Source organism: Phalacrocorax aristotelis, chromosome 12 (assembly GCF_949628215.1).
Source record: "Phalacrocorax aristotelis chromosome 12, bGulAri2.1, whole genome shotgun sequence".
Classification (NCBI taxonomy): domain Eukaryota; kingdom Metazoa; phylum Chordata; class Aves; order Suliformes; family Phalacrocoracidae; genus Phalacrocorax; species Phalacrocorax aristotelis.
The window spans coordinates 5,790,064-5,809,753 of record NC_134287.1 but is presented as its reverse complement, the minus strand read 5'-3'; the positions used below and the strand labels follow the sequence as shown (position 1 = coordinate 5,809,753).

Genomic DNA, 19,690 nt, shown 5'->3' with positions numbered 1-19,690 from the left:
AAAAAGCTAAATTTGTCAAGGGAAAAACATTACAATTTTTTTCTACTCAGTTAATTATGTTAAATAAGCTTTTTCAGTCTGTCTTTGTGAAATTGAGCCATTACACTTTGTGAATCAAAATACTGTATGTCTGATGATTCCTTTGGAGGAGAGAAACTATTTCTTCCTCTTTCTCTTGCTTAATCTTCTGCCAGGACTTTGAACAAAAGTTTCACTATGTTGTCCTTAATATTGTTTTCAATGTCCTATCTAGAACCAGGCTCAGAAAGTCCTATGGAAGATTCACCTTCAACAGATCGGTTACGTTTTGACAGATTTGATATATGTCGGTTGTTAAAACATGGTGCATCTCTTCTTGGATCTGCTGGTGCAGAATTTGAAGTCCAAGATGATAAATCAGGTATATCTTTAGGTTTTACTTACAGACAAGAAAACGTACTGATTTGAAAAAGTTTGTTGTGGCAGTATTATGAGTCTAGTCATCCATGGTTTCTCAGAATGCTAGGACGTTACGGAAGAAAATATTCCCCAACATAACTGGTTTGTATCAAGTTAAATGTGTTTTTTTTTAGGGTGTGCATATTGTTTGGTTGGTTGGTTTTTTCTCTTATCAGAATTAGTACGTGTACAGAGGGGAAGAAGAGAGTGGAAACCTGAAAGAGGGAGCAGAAAAAGCAATATTGAAAGCTTCTGTAGAATTTCTTTTTTTTAAGACATGCAGGAGCTATCACCACTTACTCTTCATTTAAACAGTGTTCTCAAATAAATAGTAGGATGTGGCTTATTTAAAAGCTTGAAGGTTTCAAAAATAGAAAGATTGCATGAAAAATACTGTGATAAAACTGTCAAAGTTGGAAGGTCAAATATCAGTGCCTGCATGATGTCTTTTGTTTCAAGTGATTTGACTGATGATATCTTTCTGCAACTTTTTTAGCTGAGAGAGTTGGTTTATGTCAGTGTAATGGCATAGCATTATTTTAATATAAGTTGGGGTTTTTTTGCTATTACTGTACTTTCCTGCTCCAATTCCAGTCTGTCTTCCAGCTTCTGCACCAAATGAAACGATGCTATAGATAAGAATCTGCTCTGACTGCATAGCCATAATTCACTTGTTCCCTGTGTGTGATGCGTTCTATGCAGTGTACACAGAAGATCACTAGCTCAGCAAGGAACAGAACCCATGGCTCCTGACACTTAGGCAGCATCCTGTCTGTTAAGCCTTGCTGCTATTTTATAGCTTGCCATCTTTTATGCTAGGTTAATAAGGTGTTGTACAAGTTCATTCTCTTCTAATGAAACCCTACCTGTTCAGAAATCAAATAGATGGAATAGGTCACTTCAGTTTGTAGAAGTCTGCTATTTATCCCAGTGTTGGATGATTGCACGTAAATAACTATGAATGAAAATTAATAAAACATAGTATCCAAAAATAAGAAAATGAAACTAAAAATAGCTTTAGTTGATGCTTTTTTTAACTGGTGGGAAAATGCAAAGGCTGCCTTCTCTTCTGCATTTTGTAGCAGTTTTCTTTTTCAAGTAAGTAGCCAATATGAATGGATATAAAGTAAGTTAGAGAATCTTTGGAATTAGCAGTCTTTGACACTTTTTCCTAAGATGAACTTGTGAAATGAAAAACATCTGTGGGAATGGAAGTTGTTTGTATTTCTCTGCATGTCAGTTAAAATACAATTTTAAAAAAAGGGTTATTGGTATAGGTATAATTGACTACCAACTACTATTTAACCTGGTGTATACCCCAAAATTCTGTCAATATTGGTCACTTACAAGTTTATGTGCAGATAAAACTAAAACACCCAATCTCCTGACGGATTTCCATAGTGCACATGAGAAGACTGTGAAGTCTGACAGCCCTACGAGTTTTGGTTTACTTGAAGGGTTAATTCTACTCAGGCACTAAACCAGAATATTTTTTATGTAAATGTGGGTGCTCCCAAAATCTAGGTGTTCAGTAATTAATGTTGAAGCTTCACAACATTCTTGAAGTAGCTTCTATTAACTTCCTAAAGGAGCCTTGCTTGACACATGAAGCTTGAGGATAAGATTGTTACCAGACTTCAGCACCCTAGGAAAATCATGCCTATGCTTCAGTCTACATTGCCATCAGGAGTTAGTCTGGGCAGAAGGAAGACGCCTGGGTCTAATGCATTTTACAAGGAAGTATGCTTCTGAAGAAAACAAGTTCAGGTTCAGCCTATCTTAGTACAGGATATTGGATTGAATATCATATGAGGCATTTTACTGCTGGTGGTTATTTCTTAAGTGGTCTGTGTTTTTAGGAGGAAAAGAAACCTTTTTTTAAAAAAAAACAAATGCACACACAAAAAACAACCAACAAACACAAAAACAGAACACCCAACCAACCAAACCCCCACCCCACCAAAACCCAGACCGCAAAAGTCCACAGATCCCACAAGGACACATGCGCTCGATGAAAAAGTGCTAGTTCTTGAATCAGTTGCTGAATTTATTTTTTTATGTGTGTGGATTTGCTCCTTTGAAAGTGCACTTTCCTAAAAATCGGGGGAAAGGTTGTTTTCTTTACTTCTGTAGATCAAGTGTAATTTAATGAATTTAATGGGAGGTATTTTCTGCTTAAAACTTGATGACAGTTTAAGTACTAGTGTAGCTTCAGCAGCAGAAAAGGTGTTAATAGGAATCGGTGTGATTTGGTTTAAAATATGGTATTGATGTATTAGCCAAGTACAACTTAATTGTGCAACTTTTGGCTTTCTTATGTTATTTCATTCAGCAAATCTTCAATAATACACCTGGTTGGAAATCTGACACATCTTCCCTTTTCAAAAAATTTTTTGTTTAAGGTGAAATTGATCCTAAAGAGAGGATAGCACGACAGAGGAAGCTGTTACAAAAGAAACTTGGCTTAGATATGGGTGCTGCAATTGGGATGAATACTGAAGATCTGTTCAATGATGAAGATCTGGACTATTCACCTTCCTCAGTTTCACTAGCAAACAAACAACCTGTAGGTAAAACCTTGGGCTGTTTGACTCCAAGGAATAATACAGTGGGTTTACTTTATTTCATAGAATCATTTAGTTTGGAAAAGACCTTTAAGATCATCGAGCCCAACTGTAAACCTAGCATTGCCAAGTCCACCAAATTTATGCTTCTGCAGTTATAGTCTTTGTATTTTAAGTATGATGATCAACATCTAATACGGTATGCTTTGGCTTCCTGAATTTTTATAGTGTTATTTGATGTCAAACTTCTGCTTTGAGTTTGAAATGATGGAGGGTTGGGGAAGTTGAGAGCAATGTGGGTTTGAGGATTTTTCAGCAACTTCATTGTAAGAAGAATTGACAGTGAATGACTTCTCTTTCAGACTCTTCAGGCTGCTGAGTTAATTGACTCAGAATTTCGAGCTGGTATGAGCAGTAGACAAAAGAATAAAGCGAAAAGAATGGCTAAGCTGTTTGCAAAGCAAAGATCCAGAGATGCAGTGGAAGCTAATGAGAAGAGGTATAATAGTGAACTGGTTTGCTTTTATTTCAGTTAAGCAGGCATTGTGATTTGATTTATCTGTTGAAAAACTTCCTACATTCTTTGCATCTTAATCTTTCATGTGCCAATTGTGTTGATGGTAAAACACTCGTGTGCAGTGCTTCTTCCAGTAAAGCTTTCTTAAGGACCTTGCTTCAGATGGATCGTGAAATAATGGGATGCTATGGTCAAAATTTGTGGTTTGTGCTTGTTGTTAAATATGGTTTGAGAATAGCACATGAAAATGTGGGATTTAAGAACATAAACAGTAACTAAAATTTTAAGATACACCTTTCTGATGTATGCTGTGTTCCTCACTGTAATTTATAGGGATGTATTACTGTACTGACAGTGTTTATAACAAACAGTCAACAAAACTGTCTTTCCTTGATTTTTATGTAAGAATTTGTGTATTTCTTGGAAAAGGCTGCGAAGGATTGCCAATTTGGGATAGCATTCTGCTATTCCTCACTGAATTTTTTTCACATGTAAAATAACCTATTTTGCATATTTCAGTATTAAACCTCCGTTTTGCATTCTTGCCACATTTCATTGTATCTGAGACCTAAGCTGTAGAAGGAATTACTTCCCCTAAAGCATATTTTTCAGTTCATAAACTTATACTTGTTCCTCCTCAGCAATGATAGTACTGATGGGGAACCAGAAGAAAAGAGAAGAAAAGTTGCAAATGTTGTCATCAACCAGCCTGCCACAGACTCAAAAACATTAGTAGAAAATTCTCCAGAAGAGGTATGATGCATTGTTCTGATGTTAGCGGGAATGATCATTCATTTTTTTATCAGAGTGACGTAAAACAAAACTCCTTTATACTCTCAAATTCTTTAGTCATTTTAACATTAAGAGAAATGGAGCAGAGTGCCATTGCCAGCTTATTTTTATATGCAATGAAGCAAATGGGCTTCAAGTTCAAACTGTGTATAGCATTGAGGAAGAAAACATGTTTAATTGGTAGCAGTTTGTGACCCAAATTAACCTGAGTAGGTAGATTACAGGTGTCAGACCTGGATATTAGACTGTAAAACTGTGCTAAACACTTAGATGACAGGATTACGCTGAGCCATAAATAATTTGATCTAAATGTTCACGTACACTTTATTTAACCTTTGCCTTACTTTAATTTGGCTTAATTTAGAATTAAGTTCTATCTTTAGTAGTTGAAGATTTAAACAATTTCCTTAGTCTTAGAGAAACTTGCATTTGTTTCAGTAGACTGAAAAGCTGAAAAAAATGGGAGAAATACTATAAAAGAATACAAATGGTACTTAGAATTTATTTGAAGATACTTTATCTTGATTGGACGCTATTCTACAAGATGATTTTTCCAAACGTAGCTTAGTAATTAAATTCTTATTTGCAAAACTAATTGGAAAATTAATTTGGGAGATTAATAATAACTGCTGGCTGAACAGCTGCTGGTTGCTACCCTTTCAAATGCTTTGTGTTTGTGATGGTGTGAAATTACTAATGTTATTGTCATAACTTCTTTTCCACACCCATGTCAGTTTCCTTGTAGGAATTTTTGGAATAGTGGATATGCTTCTGGTTTTCAAAAATGCAGAATGTGTTTTGGGAAGAGTGGTGTTTATTACTGGATTAATTGACCCAGTTTGATTGTAGTGTAATTTCAAACTGAGACTTGCCTATTATGTTCTTTAAAGGCAAAGTTCATAAATTTAAAGAATCACTGGGCAGGATAAGAAACTTTGCTTAATTTTCCACCTTGGCATGGTTCCTAAAGGGAGGCTGAATTCCACAACATAGGCATTAATTACCATGGAGAAGAGGTTACGCTACAGACAGACAAACTTCGTAAGCTCTTTGAAAGATCCTGTGCTAATCAGCAAAGTTTGTGAAATGTGGAAGAAGGTGGTTGGTTTGTTTGGTTTTTTTCCCCAATTCTGTCCAGTAACAAAGAAAAATACTTCAGCTTTTGGAAGTCTAAGTGGCATACAATATAAGTGTTTGCCTAATCCCTTTCTCTTTTAATCTCATACTTAATTTTTTTATAAATTTAGGCAAATGAATGGCCTCTGGAAAGCTTTTGTGAAGAGGTGTGCAATGATCTCTTTAACCCTTCTTGGGAGGTAAGACGTGCAATATGTAAGGTGTAACTATATAGATTAAAAAAAAGCTTCAATAGAAGCACAGAAATTATATGCTTAGGATTTAAAAGCATTTTGCTAGGTATGAAAAATTACAGAAATCGTAAATACAGATTACATAACCAAGACAAATCTGCTTTTAGAGAACTTGTGTTTAAGACTCATTTAAAGGGGAAATGAAAACAGATGTGTAATGCATACTTAACTGGAGAGTGGGAAAGAGATGTAAAGCAGTGATTATAAATGAGAATTTTGGAAGTACTGACATTCAAGCAAAATAAAAGCATATGAATCGATGTTCAAAAAGATCAGGCAGTTAAAACAGGCTTGGATTCCTCAAGTTTGAGGAATACTGTGTGAGTCTGTTGCTGGCAACAGTGGCATGTTTGTCTAATGCTAAGCTAGTTAGAAAAGGGAGGGTAATCAATCCTTTGGTAACAGGGGTAGGCTACCAATCATTAGTTGTTCTCTTCATTTATAAAAAGGAACTTCTAACTTTTTTAGAATGCTAGTAAATACAAACTACAAAAACTATATATTTGATTGCCTAGATGACTTATTTTCAGGATTCAAAACCTGTTCTGCTCACCCTTTTATTCAATCCTTATACTATTTTCCATAAACTTTGTTATCAGTGCCAAGCAAAAAATATGAAGTAGCTGACAATGGTCTCTCTTCTTTGAGCAGAAGATGGAAATAACTGTTGTCAACTAACTTCAGTTTTTAAATAAAAAAGTTTTTGGTTTTTTTTTATGATTGAATGTTAACACCAACTGTAACATACTTGGGTATATCTGTAGCACCATTTCAGTGACAGCAAGTTGTCTATGCCCATACTGACCTCAAACTTGGGAACACAGAGAGAGATCATATGCAGCCAGGATACTTGTTTTGGGCCCAGAAAAAGGATAATTGTATTTGTGTAGCACATCACTGCACCTCAGCTAACAAGCTTCAACTTATTTGAAAGCAGGCTGTTTGCAGTTGAAGCCAAAGTCCGCTTGTCTTGTGGAATGCAGACATTTCTTATAGCTTTCTTAGTACATTTGATATAGGGTGCACACATCTTAACTAAGAAAGTAGATAATACAGAATCATTATTATGGTACGTTCTGGATGAAAAACAGGTTAAACTACCTCAAAACACACGTTTATAAAATGGCCCTCTGGTATCTTGCAATGTCTAGAGGTAGCCTGGATGATTCTTCCTTGCCTACCTTAAAGGCAACTGAAGTCAGGCAAGATGAATCCTACTACTGAAAGGTATTTCCTTAATACATTTGTCTTTCTTGCTCTTGCTTTGTGTTTGCAGAAGCTGAGAAGTTAACCAGCAAAGTCTTCCTCTTTTGACTCGTAAAAACTAGTTCATAAGCAATCTTGGACCAAATAAACAAGTGGTTGATATACTATGAGCAACTAGGATTTCAAGACTAAGTGCTCTGGCTGTTTTTATTGGCTTGCTTATAGCTTTTACCAACAACCACTGAGCTGTACCGACAGGGATGTATATGCTTGTGTTCCATCTAAGATTCTGATTAAGGGAGGACCTACCAACTACTCAGTTCTAGCTGTTACTATCATGAAACGAAATACAGTAACTTTCTGCTAGCAATAAGCATGTATATGAAAGGCCCTTCAAAAAAACTCTGCTCTAACCTATGAAAACCTGCTTCAAAACTTTGCTTTTGCAACTATCTGAGGCTTTTCTTGATTAGCCAATTACTAGTCCGGTTATGTATCAAAAATACCAGAAACAGGTGTGTCTGTAGCAGATCTTTCTCCTGGTATTCTGTCATTTCCAGAACTCTTCCTAGTGTGTTTGGCTGCTCATGTTTGGTGGGAACATAAAAATAGCTATAATTTGCTTTCCCATATCGCTTGTTCACTTATTTTTTTTTAATATTTAGCAAGGCAGGTTTGTAAGCTATGCAGAATAGTAATTCTCAGAAATTTGTTTTGCAAACCCCAAAATATTGATTGGGGATCCAAACTCTGTTTAAGAAATATAAATACTTATTGAGAAATTTTAAATATAATATAAAAAGAAATATAAAGTGTTTAAGAAATATGAAAACATTGCTTTTCTTTAGCTTATAAGCTTACTAAAACCAGAATATCTTCTAGTTACTCTTTCTCTGAAAACTAGTGTCTTATAGTGAGGTAAAACTGTCTTTGGCTACATTACTGCAGATATAATAATATTCTCTGCATTAAAAAACAGAAGCAATTCTTAATTGCTCTGTCCATAAGTTGGCAAATACCTAGGGAAAAACGGGTTGGGTTTGGACAGATTAGTGTTTAAATATATGATTTAATCAAATAAAACAGTACCCTTTCCCTCAAGTCGAAGTACCACTAACTCTGCAGCACTTGAAACATCTCTATTAAGAATAAAGTAGTATTGTTTCAGTTACCCAGTGTGGTTTTTATCTTCTGTTCCTAAATATTTAACAACTGACTTTTTATTTCACTTCTCTAGGTTCGACATGGTGCAGGTACTGGACTGAGAGAGATACTTAAAGCTCATGGTAAAAGTGGTGGTAAAATGGGAGATAGCTCTTTAGAAGAGGTAAGTTTCTATCATGTAGACTTAGCATGTTACTTAAGTGAAGTTTAGAAAACCGGCTTCTTAAAATACTTCAGTTTGCAGGAGGTGGGTGATCTAGGGGAATGTAAACCATGGGATTTGTCTGCTCAGAATAATCTTGATGAAATCACCGTATGCACTGATGAAATGTTTATTTTTTTTAAATGCCTGTGGAAAAAAATACTGCTGTATCAGTAGCCATTAATATGTAGACTGTGTATAAAGTTATTAAACAGTAGCTTCCATACTGAAAAATACTGGTTTCAGGTCATGTTAAGGGTATGCTGAAACAGAATGACAAGTTGATTATGTAACTCCAGTGAAGTGTCTCAGACCATCTAATTCTATTCCCTTAAATAATGAGTCTATTGATCCGCTTGCTTTGTTATTATGAGAAAAAGTATTTCGATAGTCTGTTTAAAAGGAAAACACTTTTTTTAAAATATCCCGACAGTAATAACTTGTTTACTAATAGTGAATCTCATCCATATTCATACTGACTTCCCTGCTGTAAAAGCAGCTGGGAGAGCTTGTCGTTTAGGCAGTGTTGAAGAATGAGAATATACATTTATCAAATGTAAATCAAGCCGCTTCTGCATACTTTGCATGTAGGGAAAACAAAAGCTGCTATCTCTCCTTGCTTCCTTGTGGAGCAGTATCTATTCCATGGAGATAGAAGGGTAATAATAACACATCCTGCAATGATAAGATACTTTAAACAGTTTCTTAACTCTTTATGGAAAGAGTGTGGGTACTCCAGGCTAGCTTCAAAGGCTGCTGTGTATGCTATATGCAGGCTATAATTCTTTGTCATATATGGGACTATGAAATCCATAATATGATGAAAGTTTCTTCATTAAAATGATAGTTTTCAAGGGAAGTGGTGATCTAGTAGGCAAACAGTGGAGATGAGAAAGGTGATGCCTCAGCAGTTGCTTTTATGGGGCTTCTGCTCTGAGATTGTTACAGAGCTATTGGGTCTCTAACAGAGGCCAGAGCTTCAAGACAAGCTTGGTCTAAATTGCTTCGTTAAATCTGGAGGAAGCATGGCTGAAGAGCAAGTTCCTTTCACTGTGTCTCCCACAGTGAAGTACTGCTTCATGGTGTATGTTTATTTGTAAATATTCTTCAAACACATAATAATTGATTTGCCATGGACGTGTTGACGTTGGTCAGTATAGATTATCTGAATGACCTAACCTTTGTGTGCTGTGTAGGGATAAAATTATCTGTGTGCCTTACCAGGTGCTCTTTAGCCTTTCAATAAAGGTACTATGTTTTTTTTAAAAAAAAATGTCTTTAATAAGCCAGGCGAGCTGAAAAAGTGTGGACTATTTTGCCTTGACTGTATGTGCGAGATTAATATATTCAGTCAATTTAAACATCTGTTGTTATCTTTTACATGCATGTTAGCTAAAGCAAGCATATCAGAAATCCTTTATGAATAAATAGCAAAGGTGTTCAATTCTTCTCTTTTTACAGATGATTCAGCAGCATCAGGAGTGGCTAGAAGACTTGGTTATTAGACTTCTTTGTGTGTTTGCATTAGACAGATTTGGGGACTTTGTTTCAGATGAAGTAAGTTGTCTCTGAACGGTAGACCAGTAGGCTTCTGCAGGAGATAATATTGCAGCATATCAGCTATGCTTTGTACAGTGCTAGTGCATGTGCCTCTTGCAGCTGCTCACAGATGCTTATTACGAAGTAGCTGATGCATAAATTGCACCTTGTTTGTATAACAGTTTTGGTCATCTGACTACTCATACTGGTTTCTTTCCAAGTCAAATTTCATACAGAAATATCTGGTTTATCATTTACTTTATCCTAGGTGGTAGCACCAGTGCGTGAGACTTGTGCTCAGACTTTGGGAGTAGTATTGAAACATATGAATGAGACTGGAGTTCATAAAACTGTGGATGTTCTCCTGAAGCTGCTCGCACAGGAACAGTGGGAAGTGAGACATGGTGGTCTCCTAGGAATAAAATACGCTTTGGCAGTACGTCAGGTAATAACACTCGTGACAAATTGCAGAGAGCTTTTTCTGCTCAAAGATGAGGATGTGGCTGAACAGTAGATAGGTATGATAAAGCAAGCTTGCTTGCACTGCAGCCTCATGTGGGTTATGTGTGACTGCACTTTTATATCCAGGCTGCAGAAATCTGCAAGTATACAGCAAAGTTTTACTCTTGTAACTTGATAAGTTGCTTGCACAAAACACTATAAATAGAGGCTCTGCTTGCCTCGTTTTGATGATACTTTCACATGCAAGGTTAACAGAGCTGAGTTCTACCAGAGGTTTAGTCTATTCGTGGTATCATTGTGTAAACACTAAGCAATGTTTACACCAGAACTGACCTGAGTTACAGTTCATTCAAATTTATAATCTAGGTTTTACTTAGAATATTTAGATTATAGTCTTGGACCTGTAGCTTTTGTTTTGTATAACAGAGAGGTCTATTCACACACTCAGAGTACACCTTAGTTGTTTGGGGCATTACATGCTTTTGAAATTTAAAAATGCTTTTGATCTTTTTGGCAGGACATGATCAACACTTTATTGCCTAAAGTGTTGCCTGCAATAATTGAAGGTCTGCAAGATCTGGATGATGATGTCCGAGCTGTTGCTGCAGCATCTTTAGTACCAGTAGTGGAAAGCCTGGTCCAACTTCAATCTCAGAAGGTGGCTGAATTGTTTTTCCATCGCTCTCAGGCTGAGTGAAGAAAATAACACTTAGAGGCAGCATTTGGAATATCTTTTGGGTTTTGTGATAACCTCTTCTGCTTGTTTGTGTAGGTGCCTTTTATTCTGAATACCTTGTGGGATGCACTTCTGGAATTGGATGACTTGACAGCTTCCACAAACAGTATCATGATCCTTCTTTCTTCCCTTCTGACTTATCCTCAGGTCCGCAAATGCAGGTAACTTTTTAAATAGTGTTGCTTCAGTATTGCAGGCTTGACTGTCCAGTTATTTTCAATTTGGAATAATCAAAGCTGCTTTCAAATCACGTGCCGAGGAGATGCTTGATTTAATCAGCATTTTAATCTTACTCTTGCTTTTCCTTAAAGTGAAGGTTAGGACAGTCCTCCTATTGTCACTACATTAGTAAGAGCAAGGCAAGAAAACAATTAAAAGGTAACAGACATTGGTTATCTGTGACTCCCCCCCGCCCGACCCTTTATCTTGGGTGTTTTGGTAAAGGATATCGGCTCCCACTCATATGGTGGTCCTGCCCACAAACTTCCTGTTTGTCTGCTCCTTGTTGACAAACTCCAAACAAGACAGCAAACTGTGTACATTAAAACACATGCATGCACCTGTAGAAGTTTACTATTGGAACAGTTCTAAAGAAAGCTACAAACTTGAAAATTTACATCAATAGTACAGCCAGTAAGTCTGTGTCTGGCTGAAGACGATGCCTGGTTCCTCTCTGTCTGGGACTCTGTCACATGAAAGGAATTGCATGTTAGTATGTTAACATTTTTGATAATGCACATGGTAAACTCACAGCAGCTGCACTTAAGCTGGACACTCTACACATTACCTTTCTGAGTCTGTGTGATTGTCACTGCTGAAGCTGGTTTTTACCCAAATCAAGAATTAAGTTTTGTCACTAATGCCATCTTCAGTTCAGCATGTCCTACTTGCATCAGTTGATGTGCAAGTTCATGCACAAAGGATCCGAGCTTACTTTTGTTTCTAAACTCATAATGCCTAATTAATAAATTCAAAACAAACCAGATACCCCCTTTTTCTGAATAGTTGAAAAAAAGACCGAAGTATAATCTGGGAAACAACATGGTAAAAACACATGCTTGAATCACCTAGTTCTTTATACCAGTAAGAAAAAACAGTATTTTCCTGAAAAAAGATACTCAAACTATTTTAAATTATTAAGCTGTAGTAACTTTGATCCTTCATTTAAAATCACAAGCATATGCAATGATACTTCTCTTTTTTAGAAAATCTTTCTTTTTGATAAAATTACATAACTGAGGATAAACAAAACTAACTTGGCTCTGTGTGTTTGTTTTTTTCCCTGTCACTGCCTCTACGTCTCCCCTTCACGTACTAGTATTCAGCAATCACTCACAGTTTTGGTCCCACGCGTGTGGCCGTTCTTGCATCATACTATATCATCTGTGCGAAAAGCAGCACTGGAAACATTATTCACACTGCTGTCTACCCAAGACCAGGTAAGAATTAGTTATTAGTGTTTTACTATGACACATACTGGAACCTACTTGATCATATGGTATCCTTGTTTCAGAGCTCTTCAACATGGCTGACTCCCATTCTGCAAGACATGTTAAGGCACATATTTCAATTTTGTATCTTAGAAAGCAACCAAGAAATTCTGGATCTTATTCACAAGGTATTTGCATGACTTATGACCTAGATATATAGTGTTTGTGAATCCTGCTCTTTCGTATCTTCTGCACTTTTGCACAGATAAAGAATAGTACATTCATGTTAATTATTTTGTAATTGGCCTAAAGCTTTACTGTAGAATGAAGGAGAGTGGGATGGTTCCTACCGTTTATCAGCACATATGTGATCTTAACATAGACCACATAAAAATTTGTCATTATTTCCACTATGGTTCTTTCCCAAGGTATGGCTGGAACTGTTGAACAAGGCATCTGTACAGTATGTGGTTGCAGCTGCTTGTCCGTGGATGGGAGCCTGGCTCTGCTTAATGATGCAGCCATCTCATTTGCCCATTGACTTAAACATGTTGCTAGAAGTAAAAACCAGATCAAAAGTAAGTGAAATGTGGCCTCGCTAACTATTCTGGGGAAAGTAGGACACTGATCGCTTGTATGTAAAGACATGTTCTAAAGATGTTAGAGGGGAGTGGTGGTGCCTTTCTACAACTCTAACCTATCTTGCAAACCTCAAGCCTGTAGAGCAAAATAGTTGTTCTCAGGTTGTCCATGAGAATTTGAAGTTTTGCCATGTAGCACGCCCCCTGCATAACATCTTTATTTACATGGGTCCATAACCATCATGGTTCCAAAGCCATCTGTTTGCAGAACTGAGTTAAGTCTAAAAGCGTTGCATTGTTTCTGCAAACATGCCGAAAGGTGTTTCCTTTTTTCTCTGTGGACTCAGTTTATCAGCTATACGTTGAGTGTTAGTTTTAATATTATAGTGAAGGAACCATATCATACATTTAATGCGACCATAGAATACTGTTAGTGGAGAGGTCATTTACAATGCTTCACTGCTTTAAGTAGTCTGTTATCCAAGTAATGTTCTGGCTTAGCCCAACTTTTGCAGGTTATGATGGTTATTGGAAATATTGTGGAATATGAATTCATCTTTTCTATTACAAATGCATTTACTTTCAACCTCTCCCAACTTTATTCTGTAGGAAAAGGCAGGTGCTAAACTGCGTCAAGGTCAAACCCAGAATAAGGAAGTGATTCAGGAATACATTGCTGGGACAGACAGCATTGCAGAAGATCCGGCAACAAGGGATTATGTTGTCATGCGAGCTCGGATGATGGCAGCAAAGTCAGTTTACTGGAAATCTGAAAAAATATTTAAATTTTTGTTGTTATATAGTGTTTTTGACAAAATCTCATTATATAAACCTTTTTGGCATCTTTGACTCATTAATTGCAGAGTAATTTTATCACTGAAGTCACTGTTCTTTTTCCTTTTGTCAGGTTGCTGGGAGCACTTTGCTGCTGCATTTGTGACCCAGGTGTAAATACTGTTACTCAAGAAATAAAGCCAGCTGAATCATTAGCTCAGCTACTGCTCTTCCACTTGAATTCTAAATCTGCCTTGCAGAGGATTAGTGTTGCATTAGTAATATGTGAGTGGGCAGCCTTGCAAAAGGTAGGATGTTTCTGCAGCAAAAATAAATATTACTGACTACCTCAATCCACAGCTTGTTGTCTGCTACTTGGCTTGAAATAAAATTTCAGTTGATAAGCTAAAATGGTAGTTATGCATCTAAATACTAAAATCTTGGTTGTTAGACAATGGAGGAATACATTACTCCGTAGCTAAAAGCTAACTGTCAGAACTATGAATCAGTAAATATGTTCACGTCTTCTACAAATAAGTCTATTCTCAAGATGCATGTTATCTAAGGTCAGTGCTTCCTTTTAACAGGACTGTCTTCCCTGCATTCACTATCACTTCTGTTCCAGTGGCAGGCTGAGGGTTTTGTTCATAGTCTTTAATATTCTGGGTTATGAATGTTAATGGTCCCTCTGGAAACTGAATTTCTGTAGCTAGATTGCGCTGTTTAGTGCCCAAAAATGAACAAAAGAAGTTGTGATTACTCAGAAATACAAATTATGTCTTCCTGTTACAGGAGTGTAGAACTGTGGCCATTTGTGTGCAACCTCGTTTACTTGGGGTCCTTTCTGAACATCTCTATTACGATGAAATTGCTGTTCCTTTTACGCGAATGCAGAATGAATGTAAACAACTCATCTCCTTGTTAGCTGATGCACACATTGACATCGGAAACAGAGTAAACTGCAGTGTATTTACAATAGATCAAGCTAATGAGCTGGTAAGTAGAGGCGTGCCTGCCCTTCTTTCAAACCTATTCTTGTCTTGAAATGCATCTTCAGCATAACTATTACACAGACAGTAACTTTCAGAAATACTGTGACTTTATACATCCTTTGGCATGAGACATGTAATAGATACTAACCACTTCCCCTGCGGTTTTTACAGACTGTGGCAGAAATGGAGTAGAATGCAAGGTAGATACTTAACAGGAATAAAAATTGACAGTGTTCTGATTCCAGGTGTAGATTCACTATTGAAATCTGCATGGAAGAAAACAAAGCAGGCTGGAACTCCTCCAAAACCACTGTCAAAAGACCAGTAAATAAAATGTGTAAATTCTAGAACTTCTACCCCTGGATCCCCCCCCAAGCATGTGTTTTAAAGTGTTTTTTTTCCTGGCTCTTCAATTGTTTTGTCATCTTTAATCTCAAAGCGTCAGAGTTAGATGTGATAATAAAAGGAAGCTCTTGGCACGACAAGCTCTGTAAGCAAAAATAGAGCTGATAATGTTGGGGCAACAAATTAAAAGGTTTTTCTCCCAATCCCAAAATAGCTTCTTAAGCAGGGAGAAAGATGAGTATGGACAGATGAAGTAGGATGTAAATTAAGAGCTTGTGGATTTTAGAGCCTGCAAAATAAAAGGGGACTGGTGTGGGAGGGGTGTGTATAAATCTGGGGAGGATAAAGGAATGGTGATGGATGTGGCACAGCTTGGGGTGGGGGAGGAGGGGCATTAGGGTCCTGGATATGTTTGTGTATGCAACTGGGATGCTGAGGATAAGGGTAAGAACAAGAGACGGTTTAAGTTTGTACCATTATGACAATGATGACTGTAGCATGATGGATCCTGAAATTCTCATTTGGTAGTATTTATGTAGTAACATGCAGTAACTTAACTTGGAAATCTCAGTGTATCTTTAAAGTTATAGATAATTGTGTATATGGGCTGAGGGGGAATTTTGGCAGCCAGTCTGATTATAGCTACTGTCTAAAATAATAAATTCCCAAGGTAAAGCCAGACAGAATCATGTGAGCTCATAGTCTGCGAAGTACAGGAGTTTTCATATACCTCAACTGTTTACTCTTGGTTCAAGTAATAGGGCTATGTGACCTGTGCATGTATTTCAAAAGATACCCATTCTGGATTAGAAGACTTGTCAGATAACTATTTTCTGTGGCTGTCTTCTGCACCCTTTTCAACTCTTCAAGCTTTCTTGAAATACAGACACCAAACCTACACTGCATTGTATTATGGGTCTTCAGGCATTAGATGTAATGTGCTCCTTGCTATTCATATTTTTGCATCCTTTGGTCATTCCTGTCATCAAGGTCACATGGAGTAGAACTTGAGGTATCTATAGAATGAAGCAGTACAGGTCTGAGAGTTGAAAGACTTGACCTGAACATTTAAAAGTAAAAAGCAAAAACCAGCAAAACCCGCCCCACCTTAGACTAACCCTCTCAACAGCTGTCATCCTCCCTGCACTTAGGGGCCTAAATCTCCTATCGGTAGAGCAAGTTCAGCATTTCCATGATTCCATGTTGCTTTTAATCTCTTCCCTGTGAAAGATTAAGCAAGAGTAGTCAGCTAATTGTGAGTGGGGGAGGATATGGCAAGTCCTGCAGCTACTGTGTTGTGCTGACTTTTTCCTTAGATTTTTATCCCATTCTCTTTCCTCAGAAAAAAACCAGCTTAGAAACAACAACTTCGTGCATGGGACCTTGCACTTCCTTTCTGGCCTCTTGTATTCATAGCATATTCTCCTTTGCTTATCTGTCATGTGCTAACATATTGCCAGAATATTTGGATGTATCTGGTGGATATAGGACAATCTAAATTTGGAGGAGTACATAATCTCCTCTTTTAGCTTTGGGAATCTAGACTTGAAGTGTTCATAATATGCCTGATTTTCCCCTTGAGCTGCAGTTCAAGATTCCAGAAACTGCATTTTGGAGCATTTCCTGCTATTTGCTGGAAAAATGGAGATGATAATTCCTGGTGAAATGACTCGTATTCTGCCATGAAAATGGCAGTTTTCAGAGGATATCCCATTTTACAGAAAATGAAACAGATTTGTAACTTTGTTCCTTTTTATTAGGTTACTTCTGTTTTCAATGAAGTGACATCATCCTTTACTTTGAATCCGAAAACTCTACAACAGTTGGACAGTAAACGACAGCAAGTCCAAATGACTGTTACAGAAACAAATCAAGAATGGCAAGTGTTGCATTTGCGAGTCCATACATTTGCTGCATGTGCAGTTGTGAACTTGCAGCAACTTCCAGAAAAGCTAAATCCCGTTATAAAGCCCTTGATGGAAGCTATCAAAAAAGAGGAGAATACACTTGTACAAAACTATGTGGCTTCATGTATAGCAAAGTTACTTCAGCAGTGTACAGCAAGGTCTCCTTGTCCCAACTCAAAGATTGTAAAGAATCTCTGCAACTCCCTCTGTGTGGATCCGCATCTTACCCCACTAGCAGCATGTCCTGCACAGCCTCAGAGTAGCCATGAAAACTCAAAAGGTACGATATTAAGACTGCCAGGATTCTTAAAATATGTCTGCTTGTCTTTCCAACTGTTAAAGTAAGTCTTATTTTCAGTGTTTTTAAAATGCCAGCAACTGAGTCTTAATTTATTAGTAATTATTTAATTTAGGTATCTCAAACTACACATTATGTGCAACTCAATGATGTGCATAGTTTCAGAAGCTTTATGTATAAAAGGCCCGATTTTCAGTTATTTACTGTTGCTCAATTTTTGTCCACTTATGATCACATTTTATTTACCTGTGTTATGGAGCTTTTCACTGAAACTGAATCAGTGTGGAAATTAAAGTAGCTCGTTAGAAAACAGTTTGCGTTGATGCCATGAAAATAGGCTAATAGTAAGAGAAGAAAATATAAGGACAGTGTTTGAAATGAACAAATAATCCTGTGCATGCTACGGTCATGGATTTTCTTTTAAATGACTGCCCCTTGCTAAAAATGTATGCATTGAATGAGCAGCACAAATTAAGACCTTAATACTCGCAGAGATTCTAACCTGCTTTAAGGTTTGGCCATTATACATTTTACTTTTTCATAATGTATGTATCCTTCATCTCAGTATAATAAGATTCAAATCAGACTGAAAACGAAGCTGATTAGAATAAACAGAAACGTGAACAAATCCAATGATACTGGTGGCATCATGGTATCACGATAGAAGTCTTGAACTGCTTGTAAAGGACACAGAACCTAAGTTTGTTTAAACTTCAGAACATAATGTGGTTTTTTTAATATAAAAAAAACTTGTGCAAAATTTTTATATTTGACTCAAGTTTTGGTACCTGTATTTCTTGCAGCAGAAGAACTTTTGACAGTTTGCACACCTGGCAAGAAAATCTACGTCTGTACTGTGCTCTTAACAGAGTAACTCGACTCTGTACTTAAGTTTTTCTGTCCTTGAGGATGATTACACTTATGGCTTGCTTTTTCTTTTAAAGCACATTGAGATCTGCAGATGACTTGTATGTAGCTATCACTTCCACCTACGTTTTAAACTGCAGCTTAAATTGTTGTCAGCTATTCTGTCTTTTTCTTTAGGGCCCAACTCTGATAAGGATGGGATGCATCATACAGTTACTAAGCACAGGGGAATAATTACACTGTACAGACATCAGAAAGCTGCTTTTGCCATCACAAGTCGGCGAGGTCCTACTCCAAAAGCTCCAAAAGCACCAATTGCAGATCTCCCTACTGGCAGTAGTGGAAGCATTCCTACAGAACTTGATGAGGTAAACTTCAAAAACTTGTATTTGCAACTTGCACGTCCACCCCCCTTTCCATTAGTTGGAATTCACTGGAGTTGATAGCGTTGTGTCTTAGGCCAGGATCTTTTCGTGAGAACTGAGCTGATATACAATTTTGTGATGCAGGCAGCATATGTTAGTTGATGTTGCTGATGTTTTAAATCTTTAGTATGCCATTAAGAAAATGAATACTCCTGAAACATTTTACGTCTTGTACAGGAGATGAATATCTCAATATAAATCCATGCAAGTGGATTTCCACAAACTGCTGTGATTGTGTCCCGTTACTCATGTTAATGTTGGTCGTCTTGATGCACAATGGAAGTTCTGAAGCATTAAAAACAGTATTTGAAGTACGATTGGCTTTAGGATGGACATGAGACTTCCACACTTGATATGCTAAATTTTTTTTACTTTTTTATTCATGTAAAACTTCAGTGTATTTTTAAGATCCTAGTCAGGACTGTGATTCCTAAGCAGTGTTGTGGATTTTGTTCTTACTTGTTAAAGTGATTTTTACCAATTCCACTTTCTGAAGAGGCTGGGAGCAAGAGAAAGAGCTTAACAACAAATCCAGTATTGCTTTTGGGAAGTTTTGCTAGCATGCTGCTGTTCTTGGTGTCCCTTGTATTGGCAATATCTGAGGTTCTGGAATGAAAAACAGTTGGGAAATCTCTTGCTGAAATGGGCCTGTGTCGGCAAAAGCCATATCCCCAAATTTGTAGGATTTAGATGATCTGCTATAAAAGATTTTCATTTTTACCTGTATAAAAAAAGAATAACTTATGAAGAAAAAAAAAAAATCGACCAGCATTGTGTTGTAGTTAGCTATAAACAAAATCAGAACTGCATGCCTGTATGACAGTGGGACCCTCCTTGAAAATAATTGTTCTTCTTAAATGTATCTGTCCTCACTACTCTGTTAAATGGTTTCATTTTAGGCTCAGAAACCTTATGTCGTACAGAGAAGAGGAGCTGAATTTGCCTTATCTACTATAGCTAAACATTTTGGTGCTGAAATGGCAACGGGATTGCCACATCTCTGGGATGCTATGGTTGGTTCATTAATGAGCAACATTCACATAAATAACTTCGGTAATTACGCTTCTGATTTAAGCTGGGG

General features: G+C 37.0%; 1 protein-coding gene across 1 annotated transcript in view; it reads left to right on the top strand.

Annotated features, from left to right (window-relative positions):
- BTAF1 (B-TFIID TATA-box binding protein associated factor 1) overlaps positions 1–19,690 on the top strand; it is a 49,186-nt gene that overhangs the window by 15,196 nt on the left and 14,300 nt on the right. Inside the window, exons 4-22 of the mRNA XM_075107717.1 lie at positions 254–400; positions 2,841–3,004; positions 3,365–3,501; positions 4,161–4,272; positions 5,559–5,627; positions 8,125–8,214; positions 9,715–9,810; positions 10,061–10,237; positions 10,772–10,912; positions 11,027–11,151; positions 12,309–12,429; positions 12,504–12,608; positions 12,849–12,998; positions 13,611–13,753; positions 13,909–14,083; positions 14,568–14,771; positions 16,873–17,299; positions 18,362–18,552; positions 19,509–19,662. Of these exons, the coding sequence (XP_074963818.1) occupies positions 254–400; positions 2,841–3,004; positions 3,365–3,501; positions 4,161–4,272; positions 5,559–5,627; positions 8,125–8,214; positions 9,715–9,810; positions 10,061–10,237; positions 10,772–10,912; positions 11,027–11,151; positions 12,309–12,429; positions 12,504–12,608; positions 12,849–12,998; positions 13,611–13,753; positions 13,909–14,083; positions 14,568–14,771; positions 16,873–17,299; positions 18,362–18,552; positions 19,509–19,662 (2,928 nt within the window). The remainder of the gene's footprint in view (positions 1–253; positions 401–2,840; positions 3,005–3,364; positions 3,502–4,160; positions 4,273–5,558; positions 5,628–8,124; positions 8,215–9,714; positions 9,811–10,060; positions 10,238–10,771; positions 10,913–11,026; positions 11,152–12,308; positions 12,430–12,503; positions 12,609–12,848; positions 12,999–13,610; positions 13,754–13,908; positions 14,084–14,567; positions 14,772–16,872; positions 17,300–18,361; positions 18,553–19,508; positions 19,663–19,690) is intronic.